We start from the raw sequence: 27,116 nt of genomic DNA, 5'->3' as shown, positions 1-27,116 counted from the left end.
TATTAAAGTAGAACTGGAAATCAGTGGGGTCTAAAGAAAGAACCTTTACTTTCCTCCCACCTTTTCAAGTCTGCTAGGAATGGAAAAAAGGTCTTGTAAGAGCTTTTGGCTCCACATCATTCACTAAAAGTTCCAGCTTACTAAAATGCCTAACTTTCTGGTCCCTGCTGAAACTCTTAAGACACCAATCCTGCAGGGTGTTGAGGGCCTCTTGGGAACAACTAAACTGACTAACAAAGATTGAGGGTGGCTCAGCAACTTGCAGGATCAGTCCCATCATTTCCAGCTTGCTTTCCTGATGTTTTTTGAAACACAGTTACAATATTAGGAAGTCTCTCCTTCAACTACATGCACTCAATTACATTGCAAATCTTATTTATTTATACATGCATACATACATGTACACATGCAACAAAGAGGATATGCCAGCCGAAACTAAGTCTTTTTCCTCATCCTCCTTCCTGAAGACGTATAAAGAACAAAGAAAAAATGTCAAGGTGGTTAACATGCTAACAATTTATGATCTAATATGTCTCTGTCACTAAAACTTTCCATGACTCTGTTGTAACACCAAAGACTTCTGAAGATTTAAACCAATAATAAGCCAACAGTACAAGCTGATTTGGTGCTTTTTAAAATCCAATTGACCTTTGTTAAGGCAAAAGAGCAATACTTGACATTCTGCTCAGAATAAAGAAAACATAATTTAGCAATTTTCATCCAATTGTGGTTAGCTCCAGCTTTACAATTGCTCAGCTCTTTCCCGACATAAATGATTTGCAGATCTCGCATGTGTTGGAAAGGCAGTTTCTTGAGAGAATTTTTATTAAGTGGTTCTATTCAGATCTCAAGTTTAACTCCTCACATTTTCTTCTTTGAGGGAAAAAAATATCCCTTAAAAAATGTCAACGTGAATAGACAACTCTGGCGGTGTTAGAAATTAAAGAACGGATTTTCAAACAAAAGAGCTATATTTGTTATGTACCAAAATGCACCCACAATGCCACATCTAATTGGTGACCACTAAGGGCTCGATCCTAGGGCTATTGAGGTCAATAGCAATGTTCCCAATTACTTTAATGATGCAAGAACAGTGTCTAAGTGAGCATTTCTGCATATGAAAATTTAGGCTAGATAGCTAAATTGTGCATATAAATAGTGAATTTGAGAGTGCAGTTTTGGTAAAGTATTAATTGTGCACCTAACTTTGAAAATCAGGCCCTCACCTCCCCGTCCCCCTCACGCTATATCCTACCTGTTTGCACTGGAAAATGAAACTCTTTGTAACTGAACAGGTTGTATTGAATTAGTTTAAGATGAAGCAATTCAGTACCTCCTCACTAATCATGCTAACGTGGATAACGATTCTTGCAAATTTGCCCCACATCCACACTAGCACTATTCTAAACAGCTTCATTTGCAACCTCTCTGGGTACATATCCCATAGTTCCCAGCACATCGTTCAGGAACAGTATATTCTGGAAGATTTTGAAAGACCACCAGTGCATTGTGGGACAGTAGTGGGAGGACCAGTGTTCATTCTGTCACTAAATCAGTTCAGATTGAATCAGCTTTGACTGGTTCTTAACCCCGCTGAATATGTAGTCTATTCCAAACGGTTCTTCGAGCACTTGTAAACCATTTAAAGGTCTTTTCTGTGTGCTTGCAAAATGTTTTATAAGAGTTTAACCTGTTACACTGGTTCCTAGATCAGCAAATTTTCCCAGTGTAAGTAAGGCCTACATGTCCTATTCGTCTTTTGTTATATAAATGAGGCCCACACTGGCAAGTCTCTGATAATTTAAAATTAAAAATAAATTTTATCAGCTATTTTCCCAGTTTAGTGCCTGATACAGATACTGTTGCTTCCAATTCTTTTGTGCCTGTATTGTTTCTAACTCATGATTTTATCATAAGTCTTGCAATATTTGTTGTTTTTCTTAAAGCCCCACTTCCTAGGTTTTGATTATATGAGAATCTGCTTTTGGTTTTGGTTTTTTAGTCAACAAGTTTCTAGTCTTCCTGGTTGCAAAAAGCTTGAAAATATAAATTCTAAAGACTCCAACCGCACTTTTTTTTTAAATCTCACGAATTCTAAGCCAGCCTCGTTATTTCTGATTCATGATTTTTTTTGAATGCTTGACAATATTTATCTCCTAAGACAGTGGCTTTATAAAATGTACTAGGGAATTTTTAAATTGGAATTTTAGGACAAGCCACAGTCTGTTCTATGAAGTATGCTTTTACTGAATTATTCCAGTGATATAGGGTAGTTATTTGATCACCTGGGCTGTTAGTGTTTGTGGAAGTCATAATGCCTCCATTGTCCTTTGGAGCTTACTGTACAGTGCTCAGTGATAGAGCTTGTCATCCTCGCACCCCATATGCACCTGTTCTATCAACCAAATTATGGTTTGATCCCTAGGTTAGAGAAGGGTCCCTTTATAACCATTCCCCTCTAATGCACCCATACATATCCTGGCATAATTTAGCTCTTAGATCCTCTTAACATCCTGGTAAAAAATGTATTATGTATAGGAGAGAAATTGAGGCACAGAAAGATCAAATGATTAAGTTCACCCAGCAAGTTGGTGACACAGCAGGGGGAAAAAATTGAACACATGATCCCAAGTCATTTGCAGTGCAAATGTTCCCTTCCAATGTAATGACACATACTATTTTTGTTGTTAACATACTGTACAATACTTATTATTACTACTACTTCTCCAAAATGATAGGGAATTCCTGTGTTCTTTTGCACCCCTCACTCACGTTTAAGGCAGCTTTCCTAATGATGTATTACTGTACAATGCATCAGGAGGAGTTAAAGGTAGATTCTCAAGGCTGAAAAGCTAAAATGTAATTTAACAGCTGGATTTTTTTAAAAATTTATATTCCTTTTATTGTTACCCATTTACTGAATTCCTATAAGCATACATCTCTTTGAAATACCCAAAAGGTCTGGGTCTGTTTCCAACATTAAAAGAGAGAAGCAAAAAACGACAGACTTGTGCAATTGTGAATTTATTATGGTGAAGATACCTAGTACCTTGGGCTCATTGTTGTATATGAGTGAACAAATTGGATTTTTTTTTCAGTGTTTCAGCCTTTGTTTTTTTGGAAGAGAGTGATTTATTTTTAGGATCAGGAGAAGGATTGTAAAGGTGTAAGTTAAGTTTTAGACTTGTCAGCCTGGATTCAGTCCCTATAAATACACATTCCTATGTCCATTTTTTTGCAGGTGAATTATCTTTCACTAGTCTGTATGCTTTTACCTGTGATGCCTTCTGTGGCAGGGTTTCATATATGTAACACATCAAGTGCTCCTGCTTGGGTTGCCTCTTTTTCTAATGAAATGGTTGTTTGATTTATATCATTGTGTAGCATTCAATAAAAAAGACTGGTATAAGCAGTGTCAATAAAAAGTAATAAATCAAAATGTACTAAATGGGACCTTTAACCACTGAAGATTTCATTATTTATTCCAAAATCGTGATACACTGGAGCAGGAAAGAGCAAGCCAGTGTAACCCACAATGGGAGCTTTTCATGTACAACCTTTTTAAACAGTTAATATGCTCAACACTCCTCTCCTCATGCTCAAGAAAAAATAAATGGGTAATGGAATGTGCTGCAAAATTACTGTCTATAAAGGGTCTGCTCCTGTGAATGAAAGAGATATTACACAGTGATTCTCAAGAAAATAGAACAAAACCTTTCCATAGATAAACGTGCATTTTATTGAATGCAAAAGTCTATTAAATGTCAATAGATAAATAAATGAATCCTTTAACTACTCAATTATAGCTTAGAGGGCTCATACCTTTGCAAAAGACAAATATACTTGCCTGATGTCATGTCACATTTTCAATTTAAGAAGTTGCAAGATTGACTGACAGACTGAGTCTGTCTTTCTTTCTTTTTTATTTTTCCTTTCTCCATAAGTGCATAATGGACACAAGCAAGCCAATAGAAGCTTTTGACTGGGTAGAACTTATTCCTAACCTGACATTTTGTCTTTAGTTGAAAGTTTAAAAAAAAAAGAACATTTTAGTATTTCTTCCCCCACCCCAAGTGTTCAGAACTACAGTATATATTATTTTATTTATTTTCTTTATCATACAATCAGCCACAATAGTTTAGCTCATAGATATAAGCCATTCCCTTCTGACTCAGGTTCTAATATCAAATTTCTAAATCAACAAGACTACCATAGAAAAAGGCATAATCAGATCCCTTAACAATTCCCCTTCTGTTTACTTGATAGTGCCATACTTTCTTTGCTTCACACTAGGTAAGTGGTCAGTGTTAAAGAACATAAGAATTGCCATACTGGCTCAGAGCCAATGGTCCATCTAGCCCAGTATTCTATCTCTGACAGTGGCCAGTAACGGAGCTTCATGGGAGTGTACAGAATAGGGCATTTGGAGTGATTCACCTGTCCTCTCCTCACAGCTTCTGAGGAAGAGCACTGTGCAGACCTGAGAAGACCAGCTGAGGAAGAGCTGTGGGTTGCCCCAAGCATGAGATTGCATCCCTGACTATCTTGGCTAATAGCCACTCATGCATGTATCCTCCATTAACTTATCTAATTCTTTTTTTTTAAACCCAGTTATATGTTTGGCATCACAACCACCTATTGTAATGAGTTTGACAGGTAATTGTTCATTGTGTGAAAAAGTACTTTCTCCTATTTGTATTACACCTGCTGCCTATTAATTCATTGGATGTCCCTAGTTTTTGTAACATGTAGAAAAGTATAATACTTTCTATTCACTTTTTCCATACCATTCATGATTGTATAGACTTCTATCATATCCTCTCCTAGTCATCTCTTTTCTAAGATGGACAGCCCTTATCTTTTTAGTGTCTTCTCATATGGAAGCCACCCTTGATCATCTTTGATGCCCTTCTCTGAATACTGCATACCTTATCCCTATTGAAACTGGGAGACCAGAACTGGATGCAGTATTCAAAGTGTGGGCACACCATGGATTAATATAGAGGCATTATGATACTTGTATTTTCTATGCCTTTCCTAAATTCATAACATTCTGTTATCCTTTTTGACTGCTGTTGCACATTGAACTGAGGTTTTCAGAGAACCATCCACGTTGACAAGATCTTTTTCTTGAGTGGCAACAGCTAATTTAGAACCCATCACAGTTTATGCCTAGAGATTATTTTTTCCAAGATGCATTACTTTACACTTATCAACACTGAATTTCATCTGCCATTTTGTTGCCCAGTCACCCAGTTTTGTGACGCTTTGCAGTCAGCTTTGGACTTAACTATCTTGAACAATCTTATATCATCTGCAGACTTTGCCTCTTCACTGTTCACTCCCTTTTCCAGGTCATTAATGAATATGTTGAACAGCACAGGTCCCAGAACAAATCATTGGGGAATCCCACTGTTTACCTCTCTCCATTGTGAAAACTGACCATTTATTCCCACCCTTTGTTTCCTATCTTTTAACCAGTTACTGAGCCATGAGAGAACCTTCCCTCTTATCCCATGACAACTTAGTTTGCTTAAGAGCCTTTGGTGTGGGACCTTGTCAAAGCCCTTCTGAAAAATCCAAGTATACTATATTGACTGGCACAACCTTATCCACATGGCTGTTGACAAGCCTCAAAATATTCTAATAGACTGATGAGGCATAACTTCCCTTTACAAAAGCCATGTTATACTCTTCACCAACAAATCACATTTATCTATGTGTCTGATAAATCTGTTCTTTATTATAGTTTCTATCAATTTGCCCAGTACTGAAGTTAGGCTCATCAGCCTGTAGTTGCCAGGGTCACTTCTGGAGTCCTTTTTAAAAATCGGTGTTGCATTAGCTACTCTCCAGTCATTGAGTACAGGAGCTTGTTTTAGCGATACATTACAAACTATAGTTAGTAATTTCACAATTTCACACGAGTTCTTTCAGAACTCTTGGGTGACTATTATTAGTTTACCCTTTATGTAAGCATACTATCATATTATAACATCCCCTACTGGGAATGTCTGAGAAAGTGGAGAACTCTCCTTTCAGGAAATACTTGATAGGAGAAGACAGCATTTGTGATGGAAGAAATAAAATCTGAATGTTTCACCAAACTATCTTTTCATGTCTCAACACTGAGCATGGTTTTAGTAGTGGGACAATTGGTCACTTTCTGCTCAAATGGTTTCCCATCCTTGAACATACTGGTTGAACTTTTCACATGCACACATTACTGAAAGACATTTCTTTTCAATTTGGATGCATCTTTGTTCCATTGGTGCTTGTGACCTTAATGCAAAAGCATGGCTGTCCTTGTGATAGAAGTGAGGCTCCATGCCGTCTCACTGGCACCTTTCTTTGTCCACATAGTAGTATTTCAAGATGGGATACTTGGTCAGCAACTCCTTGATATATGTGATGGCTGCATCATGTTGAGGTTAATATGTCCATACTGCATCTTTTTTCAGTAGTTACCTCAGGAGTTCATGCAAATCTGAGAGGCTTGGAAGTAATTTTGTCAGATAGACTAATAGGATTTGTAAACTATGGATTGATTTAATATCTTTTATGTGAATACCTTCTGCACTGCTTTTAAATTTCTGGTATCAGACCATAGCCCATAGGTGGTCAGCAAGTATCCCATTATTATTATTTGTATTACCACAGTGCCTAGGGACATTATGCAGTGGCTAGCACAATGAGATTCTGGTCTAACAGAACAAAAAGACTGTCCCTACTGCAGTCAAACACAATTTCATTTTGTTTTAATTCAATTTTAGATTTACTTATCTGACTCTTTCTAGCAGATGGATGAGGTTGTGGTCATGATTTGTACCAGCTTCTGTCATACGTGCACACATTAGAATGTCATCAGCTATGATGCTGATCCCTATGACTCCTGTCAGTACCTCTTGCTGGTGGCACTGACACTCTTCTACAGCAGTTTTGACTCCAAATGGCAGTCTCAACTATCTGTATCTACCTGCTGGTTTCCAAAATGTGGTGAGGCAGCTGCTTATCAGTAACACTTGCCAATATCTGCCTTTGCAATCAAGTGCTGAGTATATTTTTGCTTTTGCCATGGCAGGTAATATTTCTCCACTTGCAGGGATTTGGTTGTGACATTTTTCTAGAGCTTTGTTTAAACTGCATAGGTCTATGTAAATGAACAATTTGCCTGGCTTCTCAATGGCTACCAGGCTACTTATCCAACTTGTGGGCTCTGTCACTTTCACAATGATACTTTCTTTTTCCATTTACTTTATTGCTTCCATTACTTTTTTCCTTTAGTATAATGGGCACTGTACAAAGCGGGTGTTCTACTGGCTAAATTGTTTAATCTATTTTTTGGTGAAATGTTGTAGAAGATACCCCAGTCCTTCAAAAACATGTTGGTAATTTTTAGCAGCTTTGCTGCCAGAATGCCACAGTGCATTATCTGCTCTGGATATATTTACTGTTTTGCTTATATGCCTATTGTGTGCAATATTTGTCCTGGGTTTAATGTCACTGGGTTCATGTATTCACTTGTTTTACCTGAGAGCACTGGCTTTTTGATGTGGACACAGTGGTAAAATGGGGACAGACACATGCATGGAATTAAGCATCAAGTCACAACTTATATTAAACTTTAACACAGGGAAGAGGCACTACCTGCCCATCACCCAGACTCTCCTACACCAGTCATTTAATTGGTTTCAGTGCTGGAGTTTCATTGCTCCTTACCATATAACCCATAACTAGCACAAAGGTTACAGGGTTCCTTACCAAATAACTCATAACTAGCACAAGGGCTACAGGGTTCCTTATCACATAACACATAATGTGGAGCAGGCTCTCCTCGGCCTACCCTTGAGGACTCAGATCTCTATGAGGCCTAACACCATCCTGTGAAGGGAACCTAGGATGCAGCTTGGAGGGGACCTTGGCCTGTAAACGTCTCAAGGTCTGACCTCAGCCCACAAAGGCCACAAGGTCTCATCCCATTCCATGAGTGCAAGGCCCATCAGCAAAATCCCAGCTCTTTTACCTCTTGGAACTGTTCATTTTACTCTCCTAGCCCACACTGGAAACTGCACGCAAGTTGTGATGAATAAACAGTTCCACCCAGTACTTCAGTTAGGTACTAAGGGCATTCCTGCTTAACTCATTGTGGCTTGAAGGTGCTGCAAGGATAGGCGCCAACTTCTCCTGGCACTGGTGGGTGCTCACGCTCTCCCCACCCCTACCCCACCCAAACTCCACCCCTACCCTACCCCTGCCTTGCCCCCATTGCTCCAACCCCTTCCCCAAAGTCCCCACCCCAACTCTGCCGCCTCCCTGCCACTATTGGATTCCTTCCCCAAATCTCCACCCCAGCCCCGCCTCTTCCCCTGAGTGTGCCACGTTCCCATTTCTCCCTCCCACAGCTGGTTATGCTGTGAAACAGCTGTTTTGCGGTGGCAAGCACTGGGAGGAGAAGCGGGGAAGGCGTGCTCAGGGGAGGAGGCGGAGGTGGAGAGGGAGCAAGGCAGGGAGTTGCCGGTGGGTGCTGAGCACCCACCAATTTTTCCCCATGGGTGCTCCAGCCCCGGACCACCCACTGAGTCTGCACCTATGGCTGCAAGGAAAGCAAAAAACTCCCTGGTCCCCTGGGAGAAAAAATTCCTGACTGACTCACTAAATGGGCGATTGACTACAGCCACAGCACCTATCAGGCTGGGTTCCCAATCCTAGTTCGAACAGAGCTGAAAGAGTTCTACATGGCCCCCACACAAGGTTAAATCCTGGGAGCTGGAGAATGCTGGCCAGTCAGCATCCCTCTCCCACATTGCAAGAGACTCCCAGGGCAGGAGCTACCTATTGTCCTGTGATGAGTGTCTCCTCCTGTGCTGCTAGGACTCTTCCCCTTTCACCACTGGCCTCATGAAGTTCTCCCACCAGTTAATGCGGGCAGGTGGCATTTTTCTTGATAGTACTACCAGAAATTTTGGCCTGTATACTTTTCCTTGGTATTCTGCTTATAACTTACATTGTCTTAGTGGTACAATGACCTCTGTTTTCGGGTAAAAAAAATGAATACATGAACCCAGTGACACTGTATAATTTTAGTTTGGCTTTGCTTGGTTGGAACTTCACTTACTTCTCTTGCATAATGCTGAGGAAATCTTTGTAGCCTAGCAGTCACTGAGGACCTCCTATCTATTTGGCATTTGACTTCCTGTTTGCTTGTGTGCTGCTGCCTTGTTTTTGTATCTGGTGCTAGACTAGTCTGAGCTTTAAAAAACATTTAGTTTTGGGGTTAGGACAGGCATTAAGTCACACATTGAAAAAAATCTCATCTTCTACTCATTGCTTGATTCCTCAATATGGTGCTTCCCCCCTCTACCCTACCCCTTTTTTCTGCAAGCTTTGGAATAATGATTTCTCTTGGTACAATTATTGCATATGACTGCATACGCAGGGCATTTTCCATCATCATGTTTTTCTCCACGGTATTCACAGGCTATCCTTTGTGTTTTGTTTGTCTCTTTGTGCATTTGCCTTGCCTAAATTTTGGCATTTTTTTTCTTATATTTTCATGATTTCCCTGTGCTGCTTGGCGTATTATTTTTGGGTGTGCACCACTTACGCTCTGTTTTTGGATATGAGCTTGTTCACTGGCTTTGCACATATCTTTAGCTCTTGGTAGAGTTAGGAATGGGTGCTGTGAGCATTCTTATTTGAGTTCTTGCATCTTTGTCCCTATTACCAATCTAACATGAATTACTTCATCTTTTACTCTTTGATAATCACATGATTCAGCCATTTTGCACAATTTGGCAATGAGCTGATTTCTCCAGGTTTTTCACTACACTTGTTGAAGAGACACCTTTTGCATGTGACATTTTTTGTGGGTGGAAAGCTTGAACACTGAACGAGCAGAGCCACTTAATCTGCAGTCTGTCTTCAGAGAAAACACCCATCATGATTTAATATGTTCAAGTTGCCACATGACATTAGCTATAATGCTCACAAAAACAATGGGATAGTTCCCAAATATTGACTTGCTTTACCATAAACAGACCCAGCCTGTTGACTATAGTAGGAATGGTATTGGGGCCAAAATGTTACAAGTAGACCGGTCTGGAATTTTCTGATGAAATGTATTTTCATTGAAACCTAACCTGTTTGCAGGAAAGGGTCAGTTTTGACAAATCGAACTCACACTACTGATTCATGGTGGTAGCAAAAATCTAAATTAAAGAAAAGGCAACAGGGTTCCTGGAAAATAAAACCCAGCTACAATAAATATTTTTTTTATGGTTAAGGACACTTTCATTTAAGGAGACGCTTTATAAATAGTCCTGCTTCTTTCTTGCTCTGCAGTCACTAAATATATAGAAGGGTCCCTCCCTACCTTACAAGCACACTGGGTGAGCAAGCAGCAACATTTTGTTTATTTGTGTGTTTATTTTGTTTGTTAAAGTGAGATCTGTCACTCTGAGGAAGCTAAAATTGACTGGCACTGGAGTGAATATTTATATCTATCCTAAAGTAGGATTAACCAGCTGTACCAGAAATACCATCCAGGTGGAAACTTTAATTGAGTCCCATCTTTTAAGACAGGGGTGGGCTGAGGGCCACAATGGGTTTCAAAAATTGTATGGAGGGCCAGTTAGGGGAGGCTGCAAATGTCTACACTGCAATTAAACAGCCCTTTAGCCCAAGCCCAAATTAGCTGACATGGGCCAACCCCAGGTTTTTAACTGCAGTGTAGACATATCCCTGGAGTCCACCAGAGTCATCTGAATCCCCTAGTAGATCTTAAATATAGTATGGGTGACAAAGGGTTTGCAAAGACTAGCTGGAAAGAAGGTGCCAGTGGAAAATTCATGGAGAAAGGAGGAAGTTAGGGTCTAAGAAGTTTCAGAGATAAAACAATGCACCTACTGGGAAGACAAGGAGTTAGCCTCTAAATACACTGAGGGCCTGATCCAAAGCCCATTGTAATCAATGAAAAGACTTCCACTGAACTTTGGATCAGATCCTATAATAGCACCTATAAACATTGAAAGCAACTAATCATGTATCCAAACAACCCCATTAATCATTTAAAAAACACAAGAATCATTTATATTACTGTAACTTGTGTGATCCCAACTCTTTCATTCGGTGACAAGCAATTTAAATACCAGATTAATTTCCCCTTCCTGACCCTGATGAACATATTATGAATAATTCTTCTTAGCCAATCAAATGCATAAAGAAGAGGCAAGTGTTCATTGCTGTGTTTTGCAACCAAAGAGAACAAGCAGCCAAGGCCTTTCACACGAGAACACAGGGATGTTTCTGTGTCACAGATGCTGCTCTAGCAGCAATCAAGAACATACAGCCAAGGAACTCAAAACATCAGATATTGTAAATATGCTCTTATCCATTTTCCTCTTTAGCTTTCCATATTTTGGTTTTCCGCTATTACATAAACATGCAGGATGACTAAAAGGATTGAATAAACCTTTTACAATTTTATTCTGGCCCTTATGCACAGAACTAATTTAGCTGTATTAACTTGCTGGGTTGTTGTTTATTCACTGACCACGTAAATCAGCAATTGTCCCCACGAATAAGACTTTGCGTGTTTATTCCAGCGATTGCAGGGAAAGGAGTAGCCTTCCTTTCCACTGTACATGAATAGTTCATACTGTATGCTCATCTCCAGTGGAAACGTGACATTTCATATTACTGTCAGTTGCTGCAAAGGGAGAGCAAAGGAAGTGCATGAAAATAATTTGTCCTGTAGAGCTAGTTATTTGTACCAAGTGTATTTCCCAAGAGCTGTTTATCATCAGAATAAATCAGCCAAGTTGGATAATAGACAATACCTTACCAACACCTACACTGAGCCCTTTTTGGAAACTAAACATGAAGTATTTTACGGAATAACTTATTTGTATGAGTGTTTCTAAATTCACTGTTATCTTTTGGTTTTTTAACACTGTTTTGTTAAGCACTGTGTATCTCTTCAACAACATGGAAGAAGGCCCTGTTTCTTTCGAGCCTTTGCATGCTCTTTTTCCTTTTGGGAAAAGGTTCTAAAAGAACAGAGTGTTTCTGTTTTTAAGCTGAAATTAAGTATAATGTATAACAACAATGTGGCACAAATAAATGATAAAGCAGCTTTTTATTTTAGAAATGCCTAACCTAGGTTTTAGTTGGTCAATTCACAGAGCAGTTGAAGATAAAGAATTTATGGGAATGAATTGAAATTTCAAAAACTGAGAGATAGCAAATTCCTCTTGGATTTGTTCTGAAATAATGTGGTCCACTAAGTGCCATTTCAATTTTCTGACTCCCTCCTCTGAAATAGTGGGGCTGAGATAAAAGCTTCAAAGAATGTGGATGAACTATGAGCTCAGGGAGGCTAGCACCTGTCCCGCCCCAGAGGTCACCCCCCCAACCACCAGGCCTCCCTTCCCCCTGAGTCCCAGAGCGTTGGCTGGCTCCACCATGTCCTGGAGTGCTGGGCAGGCAGCACACCCCACCCTTGGAACACCGGGAGGGCAGCGCACCCTGCCCCCCCCAACCCTGGAGCCAGGCAGCATGAGCACTGGCTCCAGCCACCCAGAGTCTCTGGCTGCAGACCGGCCCCAATTATCCCTAACTCCAGCCCCAGCCCAGGGCCCTGGCCACAGGGGATGAGCCACAGTCTGCGCCGGCAGGAAGCAGGATAGGTCTGGGGGCGGAGCGTGGACAAGGCCACACAGGGCTGTTTGAGGAGGTTTAGATTCCTCCGGCCTTTGATACCTGCCGCCCATGACTGTTGATATCATGCATAGGTTTCAGAGTAGCAGCCGTGTTAGTCTGTATTCGCAAAAAGAAAAGGAGTACTTGTGGCACCTTAGAGACTAACAAATTTATTAGAGCATAAGCTTTCGTGAGCTACAGCTCACTTCATCGGATGCATCCGATTATTACAATTATTTGATAACAGCATACACACACAAATTTCATCCTATGGGTTGTTTACAAGCTGTTCTTTTTGGCCAGTAACTCTTCATTATTCATGCTCAGTGATTGGTCACCTAAGTCACATGACATTCTTCTTCCTGAATAGATCACTGAAACTTTTTAAATTGGAGAATAAATAGGAGAATAAAACAGAAAATAATATATCGTGATTACACATCAAAAACATTTAAAACAAATCTCTATTAAACAAAAAATAATAAAACTATTAATGGGGAAAAAGAGCTTTTGTAGTTCTAACTCTTCTCCCAATGTGGCCAGCATTAGAAAATGTTTTGCCTTTCATATTTGATAGCTTTATATTTTAAAAGCCCTGTCTAAAGACTAATAGCAAAAAGTGTCAGATTCTGTTTTATTTTATGTATATAACATATATATTATGTTTAAAATATCCATCAAAGCATAACACATTCTTTTAAAAATGTGACATATGAAATTATTATGCTTTTCAAGAGGCTCAAAGGAAAATTTTTATTTACTGTGCAGCTCCTCCAGGGCTACACATTTTTATTTACCTTATCAACCCCGAAAAATATTGTTTATTTACATTTGAAATTTTAGAGTTACTTTCAATCTAGAGAAAAAATGGATTTTACACTTGTGTTAGAGAGCTCCTCCAGGTCTAGAATCAAGGAAAAAATAAAAATAATAAAAATTTGTGGAGAACTCTCTTTCCTGCATAGCTTTTTGTGTGCTATAAGAGGTTGATATTTCTATACTTTAAACAGAAATGTGGTGGAGCAGGTCTCTACTGTCTAGCTATTGTAGTGCAGTCTGCAGGCTACAAGCAGCCCACAGTGGTTCTCCTGTAACAGCCCTTCAAGCTTTAGGGTCAAATGTGAATCCCCTCCATTAGTGCATGAGATAGAATTACCACAGTTCTGAAGCAAATAAGGGGGCAAGTTGTTGGACTAGAAGTCTCTTGGATAATAGTAGGGACATTATCATGTGGTGGTTTTTTTCTCCTGGTTCCTGTACTTTTGTTCCTCCCAGAGCATCCCAATTTAGATGGCAGATATGGGGGATGTTTTGGTAAGAATCCAGTGGAGGGAGTGAGATTTATTTGATTGTACTCTGTGTTTCAGAAGACAGTAACATTTAGAGGAGGAATTTGGAAAAATAGAGAATTGGGAGATTCAGGGGAAAGGTTTATCTGACTGTTATGTGTTTGGCATGTGTTGCTCTGTTGTTTTAACATCCAAACCTTGATGAGGGAGTAGGTGATATGGTTTAAGCACCATGTCAGGGAATGAAAGTTCCCTCTCCACACTAGTATTTGTGGATGTTTGGTTTAGTAGTTGATTGTGCTAGAAGAGGGTAGTTTAGTCAACCGTTTTGTGAAGATTGGTATTCAGAAGGGGTCCGGGGGAAGTTTGGCATCTCTAGGGGTCAGATCTAAAGTTGCAGTATATGATCAGTGGTGTATGGGAATTGTAATGATAAGGCATGTGCCTATGTGTGAAGGAATAGAGAGTATGGTACTATTAAGTAGCTTAACTTCTCTTCTTGTTTTTGTGGGTTTGCATGAAGAATAGTGTGTGTATGTGCACCAACGACGACAGGACTGCCAAGTTAAAAAATCTCAGCCATAGCCAAAATTCAAAGATTTTAGAATTTATGGACAGACAGCAAACAGAAAAGACCAAGAAATTCAAAGGGAATAAAAACTAACATTTTCTGAAATTTCACAATTTGACCATCTACTGCAAGAAAATACAGGGATTTACGCCCAGTTTTAAGGTCTTTTTAGAACACAATCCTAACTATGGAGTCACTAGTAGGTGCTTCTGTAGTGTTGTTTACTATTTAAACAATTCTTGAGTCTTTAATGGCTTGGTCATGCTTTTGTATCCACCTTTTTCACATGGTTTCAAGGTCTTATTGCAGCTACAATGTAACAAGTCTTGTAAGGATCTTGTAAGGATCATGTGGGTAGATGTCTGGTATTGCTTGTATGCTTTTTCATATTTTGTGTCACGTATTGTAGCTTTTATAATGAGTGTCTTGATCCTTGAAAAATTAACAACAAAAATATATTTTCCCTCCTTTAAAAAGTTACAAAAATCTCCAGTAACATATTTTAGGTTACGTAAAGCAGATTAATTTGAAGTATTTTCTGGCAGTCATATAGAAGAGTCAACGTTTTGAAAATGCATCCGATGAAGTGAGCTGTAGCTCACAAAAGCTTATGCTCTAATAAATTTGTTAGTCTCTAAGGTGCCACAAGTACTCCTTTTCTTTTAACGTTTTGGACATGAATGACCTTTTCTCAAAGATGCTTACAGAGTAATCCTATCCACCTTTGCGAAATATCCACAGGCAGTGAAGTGAAGTGAGTGCGTTTTACCAGCCATACATGCACACTACTGTGCTGATGCAAGTGAAACCTACTGGCATGACATCATTCTTTGGAATCTCTATTATAATGAGTTGCCTTTTCCAACTATCTGTATCCATAATACATCTAGGTAACACAAGCCTATATTTGGCTCTATTAATAATTCAGTATATGAAGATAATAAACCAAGAATACAAAGAAACCATTGCATATCTATCATTTACATCAGTGATGCACTTCATTCAAAAGCCACAATGAAGTGGCACTGAAATTCTGTGGGTAGGTTATCTAAACAAACTTATCTGAACTGTGAATACCTGAATCTTTGAGTGATGGAGTTAAAGGAACAATTTGGATGTCATGAACTTTCAGACTTTAAATGAGACTTTTTGGCCTTGTCTATATTATAAAGTTTTAGAAAAAATAATGACACCGGTGCGCTTCTCAGTTTAGCTGCACTAATGGCATCCCTAGTGTAGACAGGCTCTAGCCACTTCCAGTGTTTTGACCATCAAGTCAATTACATTTGCTCATCAGGGAGCGCCAGTGGAAATATTTTATACTGTAGGCATGGCCCTTGAAACTAATAGGCTACAAAAGTTATGAAAAGCTGTGCATAAAACTTTATAGAAAAAAATAACTCCAGTCTAAGCAATTTCACACTTAGAAATTTCACTTCTAGTTAATTTTTCAGAAAGTGCACAGTTTCATATCAACACATGAAAAAATGAATTTAGCTGTTTCAGTTTTGAAAAAATCTATAGCTGAAAAAATTTAAAATTTTGGAAAGGATTTAGTGTCTTGCTTAAGGAAAAGTCCATTTTTGAGAAAAATGGTATTTTGGGGGGAAATTCTCAAAAAAATCAGTTTGTGAAATCAGACTATTTTCATAAATTCGCACATGATTAAGTTCAAGGATTTTGAATCTATATTCATCACATGTGACAGATGTTTATCATATTGCTTAGCACCCTACTGGAAGGGTCTCAGACACTACAGCGATGAGACCAGTGTAACAACCTATACAGAATAGAATAGAATTCTTCTCTATTTCTCAACATTTTGCTGTTTTTAAGAATTACAGGCATTTTCTCAATCTTGAGTCTCAATTCTGCAACATTTAATACTGAATCCATGGGAACAATGGAAAGGTGTGGAGGTACACATGTGCATAAGTGTTCGTAGGATCAGGGCCATTGGTAGCATTAACAGAAGTTACATGTAGTGCTATGTATCAAGATAAGAATACTAGTATATCTCATGTCTTTTTTTTTGGTGGTTTTTGTAACTCAAACACAACTTCTAGTCTGAAAAGATCTTATTTTATCTGTGTACACATAGCATGGGACAGGTTTCAATTTAAATATTAGTGTTTTGTTGCATATCATTTTAAACCTTTTCTATTTGATACTTACCTAGTTTTAAATGAAATTCTTCCCATTTTATTTTTGCAATTGCCTGTATTACTTTGTTAGACTTATTGCCACAGGATTATATTGTGTACAGAACAGGTGCTGTTTTCTCACCAATGTATTGATTATGAGATGAATTTCTGTGTAATTATTATTGTTGCTGTTGTTTTGGAATAACATACCAATTACTTGAATATGCATCCAATATATTAATTCTAAAATTAACCACATTTCTAGTGACCATTGCATAGTGGTAACCCACTGAGCCTTCTGTTTGCTTCTGGTTTCTAAACAACTTTTACAACTTGACATGTCAGATATTATGCACAATCGAGGCTTTCCCATTCTCCGTAATTGGACAGCAAGGAAAAGCTCTTACCTGCAGGCTGTTGAAGATAACAAAGAAGACTAACATCCAGAGGTGCCTGTAAGCCATGTGCAGTCCTCCCCAAAGCCATGTAATGGATATCAGGGCAAACAGGTATAAGACCAGTGGGATCTCTGGAAACCATAAACATAGTCTTTCAGTTGTTATGCCTTGTAAAAAACACTTTCAGCATTACCCATGTATAAAGAAGCTTTAGTTTTCAGATCTCTCTCACTACCCTTTGTGCACCTGAATATCTTGCTTTAAAGGACTAACATTGGAGTTCATGCTCCAGTGATGACCAGGTGCATTTCTGAAGTTGCCCACTCTTTGTCTTGTGGTCGTGGGTGGGGGCAGCGGGTGGTGGTAGGGATATGGATTTGTGTTGTCCCTCACCTAGAGCACCACCTGCTGGCTGATTTACCAAACAGATTTGAAAGCTGTTTGCGCAGATGCATAACTGATGGGGCCGAGGTTCAATGGGAGACAATCCAATTAAATGAGATAAATAAGGACTCTTGCTTTATGAGTGGGGAAGTGTACACGTGGCTTTGGTAAATATGTAAACTAAGTGGAGGAGTTCTCGATAAACACTGGAAGTTTAAAGGAAAAATAAGGAAGATTTACTTCCTAGAATGGTGGAAGGGTGCAGGGGGGAGGGAGAATCCAAAATATGAACAATACTAAAATCCTTTATGACTCTGACATTTTAAACTGAGAATATAGATTTATCACTGATTTGTTGTTACTTATGCTGCAAATTAAACAAGGGCATAGTACTGGTCCTGTAAAGACATGAGCATGTGAGTAACTTTATTTAACTATTTCCATTGTCTTCAAAGTTAGTATTTGCATGTTGAGTTTACTCACATGCAAAAGTGCTTGCAGAATCTGGCCTTAAGCACAAAACCCAGACAATATAAAGAGATGTTTTCAAAAACTTAAACTATACACTGCTTTCTGGATTGCCTAATATCCAGATATATTTTATACATGTTTGTCTTCCTATATTGCCTCATATCCAGATGTATTCATATCTCTTATTGTATTTGTAGTCCACAGGATCTAAGTAATGTTGAGGAAATGATACGGCAATACAGTACAAAGTTCACAAAAAGGGGAAGCAGAATACAGCATAAATAAATAAAATTATTTTCTTAGAGTTAAGTGATTCTGGATTGGCTTCTACTGTTGACAGTTCTCATGACAGATTTCAAAGTCCATATTTGCCCAGTTTTGTAAATTTCACTTTGCAGAGGTGTTCTGCAAAGCATTGCCCCTCTCCCTGTAATTAATGCTATGTCAGCAAATTTGACAGACAAGAGAGGGGTATTGAACAAAGGTAAATGGGAATACACAGGAGCATGTACAGCCTTCCTTGCCTATGTTTCCTATTGGTGTCAAGTATCAGGGGGTAGCCATGTTAGTCTGTATCCACAAAAATCACAAGGAGTCCAGTTGCACCTTAAAGACTAATCTTCCTGGACATTCTATAACAGATTTAAAAGAAGCTATACTGGAACAAAAAAACTTCAGAAACAGACTTCAAAGAGAAACTGCAGAACTAAAATTCATTTGCAAATTTAACACCATTAATTTGGGCTTGAATAGGGACTGGGAGTGGCTGGCTCATTACAAAAGCAACTTTGCCTCCTCCTCATCAATTATTGGGAGTGGACTACATCCACCCTGATTGAATTGGCCCTGTCAACACTGGTTCTCCACTTGTGAGGTAAATCCCTTCTCTTCATGTGTAGGTATAATAATGCCTGCATCTGTAATTTTCACTCCATGCATCTGAAGAAGTGGGTTTTTACCCATGAAAGCTTATGCCCAAATAAATCTGTTAGTCTTTAAGGTGCCACTGGGCTCCTTGTTGTTTTGTGTTTCCTATTATGTTGCAAGAGAAAAGTCACATGAACATAGCCATGGCATTGCTGCCTATCTTCCAGCAAGGCAGGGAATAATTACTTCAGGGAATTTATTATTATTTTGACAATTAATTTTGTTAAACGAATGTTTAAACTTTCACTGTGGGGGGAACTACTTGGAAAAAAGCACAGCATGAGCAGGTGCTGTATTTTGCAGGTTTCCCCACATAAGACCTGATCCTGCTCAATGAGAACTTTGATATTGACTTCAACATGGACAACACATTGTTTGACATTACCTCAGTCATGACTCTCAAATCACCTGCTGTACCTTTCCTGACCAGATTATGTCATGATTTTGTATTGCAGATGAAAATCTACACTATGTATGACAAATGGAAACCTAGGACTCCTGAGGTGAAAAGCTAAAGCAATAAAATAAAGGAACACTTAGCCCTCCAGAACAGTTAACAGGATACATTCCTTATTAGTGGAAGATACCACAACAAAGTCACTTCAGCCAATAGAGTCCTACGGCCTGAGCACAGAGCTGGGAACCAGAAAACTCCATTCTAATCCTGGTCTAGGTATTGACTTTCTCCTCTATGGCCAAGACAAGACATCAATCATCTCTTACTCCATTTGACCATCTGCAAAATGAGGCTAATAATGCCTATTTATCTCAGAGTGGTATTGTGAGGATAAGATAGGTCCCTGTGCTCCCTGCTGATGGATGGAGAGAAACACAATACTGCTAACTGAAGAAGGGAAATGTGACTATGCAACACGTTGCTCTCTTCATAGCTCTTCCATACCAAGGACCTAACCCACTGAGGTAAATGGAAAGATTCCCATTACTTTCAATGGACTTTGGAGCAGGCCTTAGCACAGTACATTTTGTTTAAGAGAAACCAGCATGCAAGGTTGTCCTGAGATGCATTAGGTTTGGTCATGATTTTTCCATTGCCGCTTCAGGGTCTTATGATCAGCTGGCTGCAGGGCCTACCCAGTTTTACTTCCACAGAACCAACCCCAGAGAGGAAAGCATGCAGCAAATTTGCAGAAAATGAACCTGCAAATGTTTTGGGGGACATATCAGCCATGGAAAGAAGTTACTCACCTTGTGCAGTAACTATGGTTCTTCGAGATACGTCTCTCTATGGGTGCTCCACAACTCACCCAGCTCCCCTCTACTTCAGAGTTCTCATAATAAACTCTGCAGTAGAAAAGGAACTCGTGGCAGAGCACATGCAGGGTGCAACATATGTGGGAGTCAAACGGACACTGCTACTAAAATTCTCCAATTAGCAGCACAGGGTCGCAGACACACCTACAGTGGAAGGCCCATAGAGACACTACTTGAAGAAGAATGGGAACATCCATGACATCACAGTGTCTATAATCTTCACTCCTATTGACTTCATAAAGCGTTCAAGTGTTTTAAGATGTAGAACACTTTAAAGAACTAAGTATTATGTAATGCTCTATTTCTTACTATAAGTGTTAAGTTTTTCTTTTCACACTATGTTGTATGCATCACTGAACCAGATCCTACAAACACTGATTAGATATTTGCTTTTCATATTTTTGAAAAGATAACATATAATTGGCAGTTCTATTTGCTAATATCTGAGAGTAATAAACAACTAATTCTTTAGTGAGAATTACCACATTTTTATTTTTAAACATAAAGTAAGGAATTGTTCCATTATCTACTTAACACTTTTCTATAAATAGAGAAATTCAGCAGTTACTAGTACAGCTATTCATTTATCTGTGTTCAAATGTTAATGAATAGAAATGCCATTTCTTTGTCTAAATCTCACAATCATTTACAGTACCTTTGTATTCCTTTAATTAACTTAGCTCATGCTTCCATGTAAAATGGAATTAATGCAATGTAGTGAAGAGCAGTAATGTACACACATTCTAAAACCCATAGTTGGGCCTAAGAAGTTAGCAGTGCAAAAAAAATTCCAAGTAAGTTCAAACAACTTCTTATAGTAGCTTTTTATTTTCATTTGCAATGTAGCTTTGCCACTGTAAAACTCGAGTGCTGATGTAACAAAATGAATTTGTGGAGCATGCCAAAAGCAGCATTTCTGCATGTGCAAGCCGGATTTTTGCATGTGCAATACTAACTTTAAGTAATTTTAGCCCCCCCCAAAATATATTCTGAAATCCATAATGACTTAACATATCTTAAGAGTAAAAGATGAAGAAATGGACTGATAAGCTCTCTCAATCTAAAGTACTTTTGAAGTATGGGGAGCATCATTCTAATGTCACTTCCCCACCAGCACTTATCAAGAAAAACACTAAACTCAACTGAATTAAACCAATGTAAAACCAGTTCAAGTAAAATCAGAATCAAGCCCAGTAAATCTAACAAGATCTCAAAGACTTCAACTGAGATGGTGAACTATAACTCTATAATAAATATAACCACAAGCTCTGGGATCTGCATATGTTGATTTAAAAAGATACAAAGTGTGTCTCATGCTTGCTGTGTGCCCAGTTTTGTTATAAGAACATCCTCAGCTTTATTATTCAGCAGTATTGTCAATAAGGAGATCATAGCCTATTAATATAATGCTGAAGCTCAGCCAGTATTTATAGTTCAAAAGCTGTCTGAGTTCACTTCATTGACATTTTGTTCTGACAACTGGGTATATTTTGATCAAACAATGCCTCAAGAACTAGGACAACTAAACCTGCTAAGCAACTGTAAAATATCTGGTTTTAAATAGTTTGCAAAAATAGGTACAGGGTAAGAAAAGAAAGTATCAGTAAATAGGTCAGAATTCAATAGCGCTTGGAGTTGAAGAGACTAAATGTCTGTGGTTTCTTTATGGAAAAAAATTGTGCTTTCAGACAAATTCTTTTCTCTTATAGTTGTTTAAGTCTAAAACCAAACCACGATCAAATAAGGAGCAACCACCCACCTACATATTCCCTCAATAAACCTCAAGTAATACAGAATAGAAAGCTGTGGTGGAACAGTAAAGTCAGCGGCAGTACAGTGTGGGTGAGACATGTTGCAACACAGCTTTGGTGTGCATTATATACTGTAACTTGAACTGTATTTGGTCCCTACCCATGGCAAAACTACATATCACCCATTGTTTAGCAGTTTAGTAGATGGAGAATTTCATTTAAGTTACTGTCAGTCCATCCATTTCCTGAAAATGTATATTACCACCCTGATTGGGCATACCTATTTCTGAGAGATCCATTTCTTTTTCATAGTTACAAGACTTTTGTTCATTGTCTTAATTATGGAATTCCCTCCTCTCAAATCATTACTGTCCCAAACTTTGGATTAAATTTTTGTCCAGTTTTACATATACAACTGGGTTGTGCATTGTCTTAGGGAAAGAGTCAAATTATGCCCAATGTGGTTGAATGGCTTTAACTGTGAGATTCAGATCAGATCATGACACTCATGCATTGTGAAAAGCTCTCTGATTCCCATAAAGAAATGCTGGAATATGCAGCATTGGGGCATAACCATTACCTACTGAGTCACCAGACCTCTCAACTGTATTGTGTTACATGGTACTTCATATTTTAGTACCACTTCTCACTCCCTGAGATGGTGTACTCCATATGAGATGAGACACACAGAAGAGTGCCTATCAGGAAGGTGGAATGGAGGAAAGAGTGGGAGTGCCTGTATGTGGTGGAGTCCTTGCATGTGTGTAGTGATACCTCACCATATACAGGCACTGAAAGGCACAGGGAGGAGTTGTGAGCGCCTGCTGCTAGCACCACCACTTTCTTCCTGGCAAATCCAGGAGCCGCTGCCTCTGTACATTCCAAAGCAATTGAAAGGTCTGTAAATGAGAGGGCAGAAACAGGCAGAAAGCAAAGATGAGAGCAAATATGGGGAGAAGAAGAGGAGTAAACGACAGAAGAAAACTGAGGAGGGAACAAAGGGAGCAAACAAGGGGTGAGCAAAGGAGGAGGAGCAAACCGGTGTTCCCCATTTTGGTCCGTGTCACACGTTTTGATGACTCATGTCACATATTGGCAAGTCTGAGTTAAGGTGAATCCAGAATTCCCAATCCACTTTAATATTGTGCAGTTTTCTTTGTTTTAGACTTGTATATATATTTACTATAATATGATGTTTGACATTGCCAGTCATAACTGACTTTGTAAGGGAGAGCAGAAGTACTGGGTACTTGTTTGCACAATTTGAAATACTGTGTGGACTGTACATTAATTAATCCCTTCATCAAAAATGCCATTTATATGAATGCCCCACACTTTGCTGTTGTTAAATCTAGTGACTGTGAAGGTAAGCAATGAACGTTAAGGAGAAGCACATTCCCAGTCTAAGAGTTTAGGGAACCAGGAGCTCTTCTCTAACAATGAATTCATAATAGCAATAATTAACATACCCTACAAACTCGACTTCAGGCTAAGATTCAAGTCACGGGAACAGAAGATTATAAAAATATGTCAGAATATCATCATCAGAAGTAATTTATGTGAACAGATGATTCGAAAAACATCCCACTGCTTCACAGAACACCAACAGAGCAACCTCTGTGTGATCACATTACAATCACACATGAACAATCAGCCAGCAGAATTTTGAATAAGTTGCAACTTCAGGCAAAGCAGCAGGAAAACCTATAAAAGGCAAATTACCAGAATGCAGCTGAAAAGTGGCAAAAGACACAAACAAGAAACAATTGCTTTATTGGGCTGGTGAGTTTTAGGCAATTAAGATGTAATAGTAAAACTGGATGATAAAGAGTTGTTACAGCCCTAGCTGAGCTCCCCCTTTGCAGACAATCACCAAGCTTCTGGACCCAAAGCCTTGAATCCCATGTGCTCTTAAGCTTACTGAGTCTGAGCAGCATCCAGACACTGGCTCTATATCCAGCCTTTCATGCACACTCCTGGAATACAGACTCCAATGCTGGTACCCCTTTCTAGAATGTGGGGCCCTGCAGCTCAACTGCCTTAGGCCCCCAAGACAAGTATGGATTTAAGTCTCCCCAGTAACTTTTGTATGCCCTCTCCATAGCTCCACCCTGATGGGCACTCTGGATTAAAACTTCACCCTTTCGGGACTTCGTGACAGTTACAGCAAGTAACACAGAGACTTTGCAAAGGCACCTTTAAACCAATCCCGGGTTACTGAAAGACAACGAACAAGAGATATACAGATCTATGGAAAGATAAGCACTTGTCTCATTTTCCACATCCCTCCTCAAAGTTTTTTGTGTCTTAGTCTTCTTCCAGGGAGTCAAGGATTCTTCTGCACCCTCACTCCTCTTTCTGGTTTTGGTCTGCCCACCTTGAAAGAGTCTCCCTTTTATGAAGTTTGTTAGGTGAACCCCACTGCGTGGCTTCAAGTTTATTGCCAGCTGATTCGTTGCTTAGCTCCAGCCCACCTGAAGTGCACATTGGGAAAACTGGTTCCCCCTGGGCTGCAGCAAGCTCATTGTTCTTGGGTGCTTCCATTTGATTGCTCTCCATTATTAGCCCTCCCACATGCAAGGATTTCCCGTGACACTTCCCAGGTGTCACTTCACTCCTCAAGATGGAGGCTATAGTGCCAAAGTGAAGGCATAGTATGGTTTAACAATTAATATGCCCATTCACAAAATAGAAGACATATAGAAACATATACTAATCTATCTCAAGGGTATCAAGGGAAAGCCCTACTGATAAATTCAGCTCTTAAATAAGAAAAAAAATACAATGAATTTGGTATACATAGTACACTTGATTTTGAAACTGCTAGTTGCTAGAATGTTAATGGCCAATTTTCTTTTTCTTCTGTTTGTAAACATGATATATTATATTTAGAAGTTCCTTTGTTATTTGTGCAACAAAAATAGCCTAACTTTATCTGATAACTGTTCCCTGAATTTATTATTTAAATCTGACTCATCACAAAGAAGAACTGCCAAATGGACCAACACCCTTTGGGACACTTACCCTGAGGTTGAGCCAGAACAGTAGGAAAAATGTGAATTAAATGAAATGAATTAATAAACTGGAAATGGAGTATGTGCCTTTTTATGCAGAATATGCTTTTTTTTGGCTTGTGGAACATAAGGAATATCCTGTTATGAAAAACAAATAAAAAAAGAAGAACTAGGTGCACACTCACAAGCACTCCTAAATGTTTGTAGTTTTGCTATTCTGTTGCCTATATTTCCTCTTCCTGCAGTGTTTACAGTTTTTATAACAATGGAAAAGTCAATAAAAAGAATGATTAAAACCATTACTTGTTGTGCTTTCCCCCCTTTAGGTTGTTGAACTGGCAGTGAGATTCTAATTTCTCTTAATTGTTCTTGGTTAGAGTTGAAGACCCATTGCAGAATCTGGATTAAGTTTTCAGATACTCTATTCCTAGGTGGTCTGGAGGGACAGTGGTATTCACACACTGTGAATTTCATTGGCTAACTAGAGACCCAAGTTCAGTAAAAACTGCAAAGACTTTTGCTTAGCAAGCCATGAAGAGCTGTATGTTTAAAGTGAATATGTAGAGCTGGGTGAATACTGAAAAACATTTTCAGATAGTAGAAATTCAAACGAATGAGCTTCAACTGTGCCCATATCATCTTTGTGTTCACTTTCCACAAATATTCTTGAAAATAAGTTTGTTGGCAAGAATTGTCACAGAAAAACAAGGAAATAAAGGTATTGGGGAATATTTGTGGAAAGAGAATGTTAAATTTGTAATCATGTCCAGTTTCAGTTTCCCTATCACTAGTATATCCTAATTATGGACCCAGTTCTGCTCCCACGACACCTGACTTTAATGTCAGCAGGTTCACACACTTTAAACCTCAATATTAAATTCTCCTGAGGGCCGTTTATCACTGTATGCTTTCTATTTGGTTCCTGTCAGAGATGCTCTGTATATATAAAATTTCTCATAGTCAACAGAACATTTTTGCAGTAGGGCTGGACACACTGGTTTGAAAATAATCTGAATCAGTCCAAACTTTAATTCTCCTTTCTAGGCAAACCAAATTTACATCTTCAAAAAGTTTTTTTGCTTAGATAACAAATACATTCTTGTAAACTAGCCTTTTCCTTCATAGCATTCTCCTTTTCATGACTAGTTCAGACACTCATTCTTCCCCAAAATAATAAAAATTTGACCCTCCTGTGCCTCCTCTCTCCTTGACCTGATGCTAGCTACCTCCCATGCAATGTGATACAACATATGGCAATGTAGATGCTATCATGTAGCGAAAAAGCTTAGTGTTCATATCTTCATTTTGCAAGTAGGAGGATGACAATCAATTCCAGTCCTCCTTTGCCCCCTAGAAAAACCGTAAGGTGGGAAGAGAGCAATGATCTCTACATGTTGCTTTGTGCCTTTGAAAAAAGCAATGCCTCCAAAATCAGTGAAACAGGAGTGTGAATCCATGTCTTGCCTTGCTCTGGTGACCTGTGATGCTGGCACAAGGATGTAGGAGAACTCAAACATGCCCAAAGATTGCAGAATTTACCCAATTGACAGTAAAAATAGACATTGAAGAAAAATAAATGGAAAGATAAAAATCTGAATGTTTAATTTGAAAACAACCTGTTATTTCCTATCACAGTTGGGAAATAGCCTAAAGAACTATTCCTATTTCTGGTTTCAGAGTAGCAGCCGTGTTAGTCTGTATTCGCAAAAAGAAAAGGAGGACTTGTGGCACCTTAGAGACTAACAAATTTATTTGAGCATAAGCTTTCGTGAGCTACAGCTCACTTCAAATTCCTATTTCTAACTGTCTAAGGAATTCATTCATGTGAAAACATGTCATCCCTGAAACTGACTTAGGGTGAAATTTTCCTCTGAGATCCATATGATAATATCCAATGTTGTTATTCTGTGCTCACTACTCAGAACATGTGGGAACCCCTTTTGGCATTGATAATAATTTATCCACACCTACACTGAAGTACAATACTTCCATTCATATCTAAGGGAGAATTTTGCCCTTTCAGGGAGACGTGGGCTGATATGCTGTGAAAGAGAAAGTTGCACAAGTTAAAGTTCCTTTAAAAGTTATGCTTCCAAATCTCTGGGAAAAGACACTATGTGAAATTTTTTTGGACTCACATTTCTAGCTTAGGTTAGCCACCTAGAGCTCTGATTATTTTGAAAGTTTCCAGTGGTG

The 27,116-nt window shown here is 38.8% G+C and overlaps 1 protein-coding gene and 1 long non-coding RNA gene across 2 annotated transcripts in view; one reads left to right on the top strand and one right to left on the bottom strand.

Annotated features, from left to right (window-relative positions):
* Positions 1-25,212, top strand: part of LOC122460128 — a 36,509-nt gene extending 11,297 nt beyond the window's left edge. Inside the window, exon 3 of the long non-coding RNA XR_006281218.1 lies at positions 19,339-25,212. This is a non-coding gene — a long non-coding RNA (uncharacterized LOC122460128). The remainder of the gene's footprint in view (positions 1-19,338) is intronic.
* LOC119856288 (adhesion G-protein coupled receptor V1) overlaps positions 1-27,116 on the bottom strand; it is a 336,541-nt gene that overhangs the window by 39,173 nt on the left and 270,252 nt on the right. Inside the window, exon 65 of the mRNA XM_043514160.1 lies at positions 17,111-17,232. Coding sequence (XP_043370095.1) covers positions 17,111-17,232 — 122 coding nt within the window. The remainder of the gene's footprint in view (positions 1-17,110; positions 17,233-27,116) is intronic.

Source organism: Dermochelys coriacea, chromosome 5 (assembly GCF_009764565.3).
Source record: "Dermochelys coriacea isolate rDerCor1 chromosome 5, rDerCor1.pri.v4, whole genome shotgun sequence".
Classification (NCBI taxonomy): domain Eukaryota; kingdom Metazoa; phylum Chordata; order Testudines; family Dermochelyidae; genus Dermochelys; species Dermochelys coriacea.
This window is presented reverse-complemented; position numbering and strand designations above follow the sequence as displayed.